The sequence below is a fragment of the Pieris napi genome, chromosome 18 (genome assembly GCF_905475465.1).
Source record: "Pieris napi chromosome 18, ilPieNapi1.2, whole genome shotgun sequence".
Lineage (NCBI taxonomy): Eukaryota > Metazoa > Arthropoda > Insecta > Lepidoptera > Pieridae > Pieris > Pieris napi.
Window position 1 is genome coordinate 6,083,602 of NC_062251.1, and position 12,296 is coordinate 6,095,897.

The window sequence follows — 12,296 nt, forward strand, 5'->3', positions numbered from 1 at the left end:
AGAATCTAGAACGATTCATGAAAGTTTAGGTAATTTATTTATTCATGATAGTACACCACATCATATTATATAATGCATTTTCTACAGTATAAGTAATCAAATCAATCATAAGTTAAGCGTACGACCAGAAGATAAACCACTCCTTATATGGAAATTGTATTCGTATACAACTCCCAAGCGAAATAAGAGAATTATCACTGAATAAATTCTAAGGTATCGCTAAACGTAAATTAATCAATAAAGCTTTGGGGGCGTCCATAAATTACGTGAGGTGTTTTTTTTTTTAATTTTCTGTACCTCCCTCCCCCACCTGGTGAGGGATAGGTTAGGTATGGAGTTAGCGGGAAGTTGCAGAGATGGCCTTTAGGGTCAACCGTTTTCCTAATTTTTTTATCAAAAAAAATTGCGTGATATTTGCCGAGACCCCCCCCTCTCCAACGTAAGATTAAATGAGATTTGACTCGACCCCTCCCCCCCTTTAACACCTCACGTAATTTATTTTTATTTTTTTTAATTTATAAATTTGACTAATATTTAAATGATCCTAAACCCAAACAATTTGTATGACTCAAAACTTAGCGATTAAAAAGAGTGGGAGAGTTTCTTGCCAGTTCTTCTTACCCGCTCTACGGCTCTTGACTCAATGGTAGTAAATGTAAATTTAGAATCAATTTAACATCTTTTCTGACGTTCATAAGTACTTTCATGTATTTTAAAATAAATCTCTTACAATTACTATATGTTAAGTCAGAATGCTTGAGATCATATAATCAAATAAAAAGTGTGTGTGTACAAAGTACTAATGTCAGAAGTGAAACTTCAGTGGCAAACTAATCTTGAAGTGTTGTTCATATTTATCAACATATATATAATCTAAACTTTTATGAATCTAAAAGTTTAGATTTCCGATACTTAGAGGGACGGAAAAAGGAAGATATGTTAGGAATTTAATGAATTTAATTGTCATTAAAATATTAAGTGTCGAATAATATATAATAAAAAACGCCGATAAAGAAGTTTGACTTCAAAAAGGAACATGGCGCGTAACCGAAAAACGTGACGCGTACAACGTAACGAAAAAATGTTACACTAAATATTTTCCAACCCCGATAAAGAAGTTTCACTTCAAAAATAGAAGTGTGAATTATCATAAATATATTATTGTAAACCATAGCTAGAGAGAACGGTAATAACACTACAATTTCAAAACATTAACTTCTTACGTAAGGGATTGCGATACCCGTGTATGTCGTAAGATATAAATGTATAATCAAACGTTCAAAGTTACTTAAAAGTTATTCAGAAACGACCTAGCACGACACACTTTGGATTCCGGCTAATCATAATTAATTGATCTAGTTTATTTGTATAAAATACTAGCCGATCCGGCAAACGTCCTTTTGCCATGTGTATCATTTATAAAAAAAAAATAGGGGTTGATCGTAAAGGGGTGAAAATTAGGGGTTGTATGTATTTTTTATAAAAAAATAAAGAATATTTTTTTATCTAAAATTAAAAAAAAAATATTAGGGGTGGACTTTTAACATTTAGGGGGATAAAAAATAGATGTTGTCCGATTCTCAGACATAGCCAATATGCACACAAAATTTCATGAGAATCGGTCGAGCCGTTTCGGAGGAGTTTAACCACAAACAAGACGAGAATTTTATATATTAGATTTAACTGTAACTTTCACACTAATCTTCTTACAAAATTTTCCTTTCTTTACCTACGGCTCGCTTATCTGCTACTTTGAATGGTCCAGGGGCTAGGCTGTCTCGCTCTAACAACTTTATTACTAACATCGATGATGATTGACATATTTTACAACAATCTTCCAACTTACCGTAACTTTGTTTATACTCTTAATAAGGTTTAAGTTATCATTTATTTTAGGTTATTATTGTTACAGTGTAAACTCTTTATAACGAATTTCAAGGGACCGAGCATTTTATATTCGTTATAGAGAGGTTTCTTTATAGGAAGAATTTATGTATGGGTATTGGGTTAAACTAAATCTTAGATTTTTTTTTTTTTTTATTGTTTTTTAATTTTTCTTTTTCGATTGGACTCATAATTTGAGTAAATATAAATAAATAACAAACAATGCCGAAGTGTATTGCTTGCGTCAGAGACCTGGATATAAGTACACAAATCAGGTGTACAAAATGCTTCAGAGGCTGTCATATCGAATGTGCGAATATTGCGTCGGAGACATTAATTAATTCCTGGATATGTCCTCCATGCTTACGCAGAGAGGATCGCGGTCAAAGTATTTCACCTGAAAATATACGTACATCAAAGGCGCGGCGTAACAAGAAGGATATAGGATTGAGCGACCGTTGCGTGTCAAAGGATGAGTTACAGCTGTTCATAACAGAGGGTATTAAACACGCAATAGACTCCAAACTTGAACACCTAGAATCTAAGCTGATAGAATCTCTGAAAATGTCTCTTCTTGGTGAGATAAGGGAAGAGATAAAATCAATCGTCACCCCATTTGTGAACGAGGCTGAGTGTCTCAGGGAGGAAGTGAATATTTTGAAAAGTGATGTCCAAAACAATAATACCCTTATTAAAGAACTGCAATCTCAAATAAATAAACAACAGCAATGGAATAGGATGAACAACCTCGAGATTGTTGGGTTACCCCATTCCACCAACGAATCCACACACGCCTTAGTGAAAAAAATAGCAAAGCATGCAAACGTCGTATTGCAGGATGAACACATCGAATATGCTAATCGCGTTCAACCGAAACAACCTGTATCTGGTAAACCAAAGACAATCGTAGTGCGCCTAAAATCACGTGATATTAAAGATAAAATTTTATCTGGCTTACGTCGAAAGCGAGGCATTCAAACACTGGATATAGGATTGTCAGGGGAATCGAAAAAGTTCTTTGTCAATGAGCATTTGACCCCAGAAAACAAGCAACTTTTGAAAGAGGCAAAAGCTCTTGCTATAAAAAAAGGTTTCAAATTTGTGTGGGTTCGCAATTGCTGCATTTTTTTACGCCGGAACGAAGAATCTCCTGCTATATCAATAAACATCAGGCGCGATTTGGAAAAAATCTGTTAATTATATGTTCTTATATTAAGTACCCATATTACACAAAACAAATTAAATTTTACATAGTAGCCTTACTACCTAATTTGAGTATTCATAACCACCATTCATACACACAAAATCACATGAACATTATACCTACTCATAAAAACACTCTTCTACATAAATACAACTTACACACCTGCCTATGGATATTAAATGTTATTAAAAAATACAAACATTTGCGCCGGTTAAAACCTCAATATTCTGTGCTTAAACATCTCGGGTCTTCATCGCTAGTACTATATATAAATATATGCATACACTTTTATACCTTCACACTTAGTAACAATGATTACAAATAACCTAAGTTTGTTTTATCAAAATGTCCGTGGATTGCGCACAAAAACACTAGATTTAAAACAGAACATACTCATGAACGACTTCGATATTATTCTAATCACCGAGACTTGGTTAACTTCTGGCTTTTACAATACTGAATTATGTGATGACCGATATGATGTGCTCCGTCTCGATCGGAATTCTAAAAATTCTACTAAAACGTCGGGTGGTGGTGTTATGTTGTGTACGAAAAGGTCACTGCATGCGCAAGAGATGGCCGAGTGGACGTGCGACGGCGTTGAGTGCGCCTGGTTGACTATTCCCGCTAGTACGCTCGCGTCGAATGAATGCAATAAACGCGAACTACATATATGTATTGCATACATACCACCTGACGATTTGCAGTCTGTAAGACTTACAGCGTTTACAGACTTTGTCCTATATATTTTCTCATTACACCCAAATGATCATTATATCATAGCTGGCGATTTCAATCTACCCCACATAGGCTGGTCTCCTACCTCTGATCCCACCTTCCTTAGGCGTGGTACTGTAAACCTACAAAATGCGGGTGCAAAGCTTATTGAATCATGCAGTAGTCTTGGTTTCAGTCAGTATAATCTTCATAAAAACTCCTCTGGAAATATACTAGACCTAGTATTTAGTGACATATACATTGAGGTGTCTAAATCTTGCAGCTATCTCGTTAAAGAAGACCCGAACCATCCATGCCTGAAACTGAAATTGACGGAATTGATGACGCCTAGTATTAAATTAAAAAAGGAGATAAGATATAACTTCAAGAAGGCTAACTACGATAAATTAAATGAATATCTTAACGGTATAGACTGGAATGACTCTCTAAGAGGCGACACCATTGACATAATTGTGCAGAAATTTTATTCAATCCTCCACCGTGGAATTGATCAGTATGTGCCTAAGACTACCTTTTATGCTCATAACAAATATCCGGTCTGGTATACTAAGTCGCTCATACACATAATACGCGACAAACGAACTGCACACTCTCGATGGAAAGCAAGAGGAAACCCACGAGATTACGATGAGTTTTCCTTACTTCGTTCAAGACAGAAGGCAGTCCAAAAAAAATGTTTTAAGTTATATATGCAAAAAATACAAACATCGTTAAAGAAAGATCCAAAGAAAATCTGGTCTTATCTAAAAACCTTACGAATTAATAACACTGGCTATCCAAATAGATTACAATTAGGAAGCAATATATATAATAACGAATCGGAAGCATGCACGGGATTCAGTACTTTCTTTGAGAGCGTATTTCAACAAGCAGCACCTTCATACCATGAAATTCTGCAAACTAATACGGAAGTAACCGACAACATTATATGTAAACTAAATACAACCAAATTTGATATATTGAAGATACTAAATTCATTAAATGCGGAAAAAGGAGCTGGGTATGACGGTATACCACCTATTTTTATCAAAAAATGTGCTCAAGCTATTACAGAACCACTGTACATAATACAGAACTTATCCGTGAACACATTTGGCATTTATCCTGATGTATGGAAGATAGCTAAAATAATACCTATTCATAAGAGTGGCTCGCGGTTGAGTATTGAAAATTATCGACCAATATCGATACTTAATACTTTCAGTAAAGTCTTTGAAAAGATAATTTATAAAGCCATCCACAATATAATAAGTAATTCACTTCCCGATGAACAGCATGGTTTTATCAATAAACGTTCTACGATAACCAACTTAACCGTGTTTACGAACTATGTACTGCAAAGTATGGATGGTGGTGCACAGGTTGATGTAATTTACACAGACTTTGAGAAGGCTTTCGACAGAGTGGATCACACCATCCTATTACATAAGCTCCAACTTCTAGGGATACGTGGTGACCTACATCGCTGGTTTTGTTCATATATAACAAATCGTAGACAGGCGGTTGCGGTTGGCAGTGCTAGAAGCGACTTTGTTCGTATAAGTTCTGGAGTTCCTCAAGGATCTATATTGGGTCCCCTGTTATACAATGCATATCTTTATGACATAAATAGTTCCATTAAAGATTCAAATTACCTTATGTTCGCTGATGATAAAAAGATATATTTAAAAATAAACAAAGAAGGAGACTGTCACAAAATTCAGGCCGACCTAAATAACCTTTCCAATTATTATAGACAAAATCGAATATCGGTTAATGCTTCTAAATGTGTCAAAATAACATTCACCAGAAAAAAAAACAAATTTAACTTTAGCTATCATATTAATAACAAATCTGTAAAAGAAGTAGATTGTGTTCGTGACTTAGGTATATGGTTAGACTATAAAATGACGTATAATAACCATATTGACATAATAGTTGACAAGGCCTATAAGCAGCTTGGTTTTGTAAGACGTGTTAGTGAACATTTTCATGATGTCGACTGTATGAAAGTGCTATACTATACGTACGTAAGAAGTATTCTCGAATATGGTTGCTCGGTTTGGTCACCTAGTTACACTGTACACAAAGAAAAAATTGAAAAGATCCAAAAAGACTTCATAAAATTTATCTCCTATAAGACTTACAATAAGTTTAATACATATAATGACGCGTGTGAACATTTTAAAATTAATACTTTAGACTCTCGACGAAAACAATATGATTTATTGCTACTACATGACATCATCTCAAATAAAATTAATTGTAGCTCCCTTCTAGAAAAATTGCCCTTCCTTGTTCCTGCCTACCAGACTCGTAATCGTGCTTTGTTCCATGTTCCTCACATCAACACTAACTATGCAAGGAACTCAGTTTTGTATCGCGCAGCCCGGACATACAACGACCAATATTTAAGCCTCGACCTGTTTAAGCTGTCGCGGAATATGATTAAAAGAAGTATTAAGAATATCCATAGCGCAAAATCACCTGCATCATGAACATACCCCACATACACACCTTCACGTACTTACCCTCACTTTTACACCATCATACAACACAACCAAATTAGGTACCACTTAGATAAATGTATTGAATAGTTTTTGTTTGTTTGTTCCCTTTTATAAATTCTTGAACCATTTTGTAGTTAATTGTATTATTATGTATTCCATATTTGGCTATATTTTTAATGTAACTGTTTGTAATTGTATATAATTTATGTTAGCTGTAGGTTTACAAATAAATAAATAAATAAATAAATAAATAAATAAATAAATTTAACTATCTTTTACGACTTTTTAAAGAGTTTTCACTGTATTTTTTATCTTTTTAGTTTTAGTTAATATTAATAAGTATTAATTTTTATTTTGTGTTTGTTTTAATTTTTTCCTTTGAATGCTTACTTATGTTGTAATATAATTGATGTGTATGTGAATGGGTATTAAATTTGTAATGTCATATATTCTTATATTTTTTAGGCATACACATTGTTTTAGAAGGTATAAATAAATGCAGTTTTTTTATTATTTTAAAGGTCTCAGATATTTTTTTAGAACAGGATGCAGACGGGCTGTACGCTATCCTGTTGTTAAGATACCGCCCATCACTTGAAGGAGTCGCAAGTGTATTTTAAGAGTACGCTTCTTACTTCAGTAATCACTAATCTCAGCTCAATATAAACAAAAAAATGTCACTTAATACTAATTTTCTAATCTAATCGATAGAACGGATTTAAAATTTATTACGAAACTTATCAAAATTATAGATTAAAAAATTCAAAGAATTAACTTAGCTCTTGATAATGATTAACCTTATTTACCTATTCACAATATTGCATTTTACGGATTTACATGCTGCAAGTATTTGACATCTTTGTGAGAGGCTGGTGCTTTTAAAAGGACTGTAGAAGTCAAAAGTCAAAATCATTTATTCATATAGGCAACGCATTGTACACTTATAGAACTGGCAATAAACTCTCCGCCACTCTTTTTAATAGCTAGGTTTTGTTTTACACAACGTTTGTAAGGAGCTGCAACCATTACACCATGTTCCACACGACATCTCAAGTAATAAATAATAATAAAATATATTAAAAACAATTTATCCTCTATTACTAGGAGGCTTGGTGAAATAGGAGCACGCACTTACATTCTCGTGGGAAGAACACACAAACGCATAGTCGAAATCACTAACATCGCCGCATACACGAGTTCAAGTACGACCAGTCACAAGTAGCACCCGTTCACGAGTATGACGCATGGCCAGCCATCGGCCCCCTCGCCATATTTTAGTGAGAGAGACCCGACGCATAGACGCCTGTGGTAATAGGTCACCAACCTTCCATCGCGGACAGATAATATACAAAGAGATAACTACTATGACTAAACTGTAGTAACAAACAAAACACAACTACAGCGTAAGAAAGAATTTGACAGGCGATGTTTAAACCTCTCCTGAACTGTCTTCTGCGTGCATGGCCAGTCTCAATATATACCTACAACTTTTCTATGTGCATTTTACCTTAGGGACTGTTCAAGTATTACGTAAGCACTATGGGGGGACAGGGTCTTTGATTTTCTAATTTGGTGATTACGTCAACAGTAATTATTTACTTTCTTACATATTACCCACACATTGTCTATGCTTAAAAACGAAATACATTTTCGAAGATCCCTACAAAAAATTAATACGTTGATGTACTACTAGACGTTTCGCGCCCGCTTTGCTGGACGAATTAAAATAAATTTTATGTTTCATTATTTTAATTTTTTCATATTTTTATTATTCTTCTTTTTATCTTCCCGCTAAGAAAATTGAAATATTTCGAAAATCGAGTTTTTAACAGATGTTGACGTTTAGAGGTTCTAGGAAGTCCGTATGCATAAATTTTCATAAAAGTAAAACAGCAATAAAAAAATGAAGGAACGTTGGAATTAAAAAAAATAAATAGCCATAAACCATCTAGGTAAAATTTCGCATCGAATGGTGGTAGTTTCATGTCGATACGATTTTTTAAGCGTGAAAGAGCCTCAAACGAACACCATTTTCTTTATATATATATATATAGATTATTTTTCAGAGCTTTGCTTACTTTTGCTGACAAGAGGGGGGGGGGGATAAATTCCAGTAAATCGTACGTATCTTACGTAATACTTAACCGGTATGCCTTTGACCCAGTCTCGTCTGGATCATAGATCTCGATATACATACACATAGTACCACCTACTTGTCTATTAGGAAAAAGAATTTGAGGCCATGGTTATAGCGTAACAAATTGTTTTTAGACAAAACACTCACCATTAACACCGTTCTCTTTGATGATTGCTGAAGGCGGCTTATCAGGTGTCGGCGGTTCTTCATCTTCATCAGAACTGTCGTTCCTCTGCAGCTTCTTGGCCACTTCAATGTGTTGACGTCCATACTGGAATGTTAAAATTCTATTAGCTTCTGATGGCATGGTGAACGGCTGCGAAGTTCAACCCGACTTCGGACTTCAGACGTCTTAAGACCAAAAAAAAGTGCGTGCGTAAAAAGTACACAAGTGAAACTTCTTTGGAAAACTAATTTTTAACGCTTGTTCATATTTATACAAATCTAAAACTTTAGATTTCCGAGACTTAGAGGGAGGGAGAAAGGAAGATATGTTAGGAAATTAATTGTCATTAAAATATTAAAAGTGACGAAAATTAATACAAATTATAAATTTATTTCATCGATAATAAAAATACGTGGCATTTTAATTTACAATTCGTCATTTGAGTTTGCAATAAATTATTTTGCATAAAATACTATATTACACTACTATTTCATAAATTCTCTTTACGAAATTTTATTTTTAAAAATAGAATTTCGTATATCGTATACGTTCGCCCTTTCGCACTCTCTCTCTCAATCGCTCTCTCTCTTTTCTTCGACAAAAACGTTTCACTTCAAAAAATATCAAAGAAACAGATACTGAAGCCAAAGCTATGACCAATTCCGGGCAGGTGCATCATTCGGATCAAGACTAGCTGTCTCCTTTCTGAAGCGAATTCTAGTTCCACCCAAAGGTCCACAAATGATGAGGAATTATCATTACCTACTTGCTGTCTACGTTTCATATAAATTCCCGTGGAGTCGCTAACTCTAAATTACGTGGTATGCATACTGTATAAAGCTATAAAACTTACGTGGTAAACATGTTTAATCACGTTAACCCGGAAACTAATACTCAGATAATTCTAGATAGATTTAATAAGTTGTTTACAGTTAGTGAGACGAGAATGTAAGTGCGTGTTGCTATTTCACCATGCCTCCTGCTGATAGAGGACAAATCTTTGTTTTTAATTTATTTTATTATTATTTATTACTTAAGATGTCATGTGGAACATGGTGTAATGGTTGCAGCTCCTTACAAACATTGTGTAGAACTAAAACTTGGCGATTGAAAAGAGTGGCGGAGAGTTTATTGCCAGTTCTTCTCTTCCGTTCTACTCCAATTTGAGAACCGGCAGTAAATGTAAAATATGAAGCATTTATGTATATTTCTTTTTTTTTTGACGTTCATAAGTGTACCTTGTGTTACTTACATGTATAAATGATTTTTGATAGGTATCAGCTCAATAACTATTTGTTTACAGAGTAGCGGGGCTGGCTAGCATTTCTATAATTTTTAGTTAAAAAAAAACTTGAAGGAGAAAATACTATATATATATATTGTGTATGCATTTAGTATAACATTAATTACGAAACACACAAGATAAATCAGTGTCGGTATTTTCCTTAAAGAATTAATCTTATATATTTTTTAATATATTATCAGTACAGAACAATTACAATTAGCAATTTATAAGGTAAAGTTCAAACTTCATACATCAATCACGCAAAGTCAAAGTTCAACTGTGTTCACACCGCATTCGATAACGTTCTTGTGATATTCACTATGCTATGTAGTCCCGTAGATTCTGACATAGCGCGATGCCTAGACCCCCCTTAGATCTGGGGTCGTTAGACCTGGAGTAAAAGCGTCGGCAGCCAACTGTCAAAGGGGGCAGGCGGAGTAGAAGTACAATGCAAAGTTTAAAACGAATGTCTATAGACTGTGCATTTATTTGAAGTTATACTTCTTTAGGCGCGTCATGAAAAATTGATGAGAGTGAAAGTTTACGATGCGCGCGCACCGTTACACAAATTATCAGTATGAAGTTGCCCACTAACGAATTCCTTTTAAACCAGCCGGGCGCCGAGCGTGCGCGAGCGAGATGGGAATAAGACAATCTACAAGTAAAAAGAAATAGAATATTCGTGAAGTTAGCAGCTATGCCAAGAATTTTGAATGACCATAATGACCTTTGTAGTAGTACCTTTTAAACAAATAAAGGAGAGAAATTAAGCAATGCTTTTTCACAAAGACCGATTGTTACTTACATAATAATAAGTATTATTATTAATATTAATTAATAATTCAATAATATACTAAATATTATTAAATTATTAACGTTATTATTATTAATTATTTAATATTTAAAAAAAATAAAGAAAGCCAAAGAAGTATAACTTCTTACGCGCGTACATAAGTACACGCACCCTTTTTTTCGTTATAGAGAGTTATTACACGATAGGTGACAGTGGTGCGTTTAGTAACTGAGACCAAAATTTACTACAGGCAATGATATCTAAGAATAATGGCAATGGCTGTTAATGACCTCAGGTGTCTTTCTTAGATATTTCGGCACCTCAATAGGTTAGCTTTGTGAGCTGATTATAAAAACAATTACACTTAAGTACGTTGTTGATGTCTAAATATGAAAATATTTCTTCGTTATATAGAAAATTGCGGTTGCGTTATAAAGAGTGAATTAATGTATAGGTTTTGTGTTAAACCAAACAAATTCAGTTTACGTTATAGTGTTTTTCGTTAAAACAAATGACGTTATAAAGAGTTTACACTGTATACAGAGTGGTGAAAAAGTCGTGGATCAAACGCAAATAGGGGATAGATGAGGTCATCAGCTGCAAAAAGATCATTCTACGGGAGGTCTCTAAGGTCAACCCCTACAGAGTTACAATTTATTTTGCGTTTTATAAGAAAATTGACTTTTTTTAGACTTCTTAATATTCGAAAATATCTACATCCTGTATCTTTCTCATAATATCCACTAGATTGGTACTGATGAGTTCTTGCGTTAGACATACTATTTATAGTTGTTTATTGAGTGTATTGAAGATTAAGTTAAGTTATACGATATAATTATTTTCTAAATCAAAACTTTTTATTTACTTCGGACCCCACTGTGAAAAAAAATTACTCTACCGAAAAGTGACCCTTTATTACAAGTTTTGGCGCATTTAATATGGATTCTAAAAAGGTATTACACATGGCCATGAGCCTATCATCTATCTCCTATTTACAGAGGATGGTAATAGAATAAGTTCTGTACAATAAATAGTGTAAACATTGTAACTATACATACATATATATTTAGTGTCCGTCTCTCAACCCTGAAGTGGATTACCAATGTGCGAATTAAACACTAAGCTAAGTGTAAGTGTTTTGTTTTATAATATATATAAATGTAATATTACTAATCTATACCAATATTATAAAGAAGAAAGGTTTGATTTTTAGTTTGTTTGAAAAATGGCTCCGAAACTACTGGACCGATTTCAAAAATTCTTGCACCGTTGGCAAGCTACACTATTCCCGAGTGAGATAGGCTATGTTTCATTTTCAAATAAATTAGGGATGCTTACTAAAACTTGAATAACCTAACCCAAGGTGTAAAAAAATAAACAAAAAACTTCCTTCAATCGCGTGCGCTGCGAAAACTATTAATGATAGAACAAAATGATGTATTACAATTTTTCAGGACACATCACTATCTATAAAAAATGTCGCGACAGCATGTCTTTTATAGTTACGTCACAATAAGCGTCCTTTTATTAATTTTTTTTAATTAAAATACCACCGCTAGAAAAGGCTCTTTATTCGTACCTAGGTATTGATCCTTATCAA

At 33.9% G+C, this 12,296-nt stretch overlaps 1 protein-coding gene across 2 annotated transcripts in view; it reads right to left on the minus strand.

Annotated features, from left to right (window-relative positions):
- Nucleotides 1–12,296, minus strand: part of LOC125058917 (glycerol-3-phosphate acyltransferase 3) — a 48,145-nt gene that overhangs the window by 21,978 nt on the left and 13,871 nt on the right. For both annotated transcript variants that reach the window (XM_047663054.1, XM_047663055.1), the window contains exon 2: nt 8,600–8,723. In XM_047663054.1, coding sequence (XP_047519010.1) covers nt 8,600–8,723 — 124 coding nt within the window. The remainder of the gene's footprint in view (nt 1–8,599; nt 8,724–12,296) is intronic.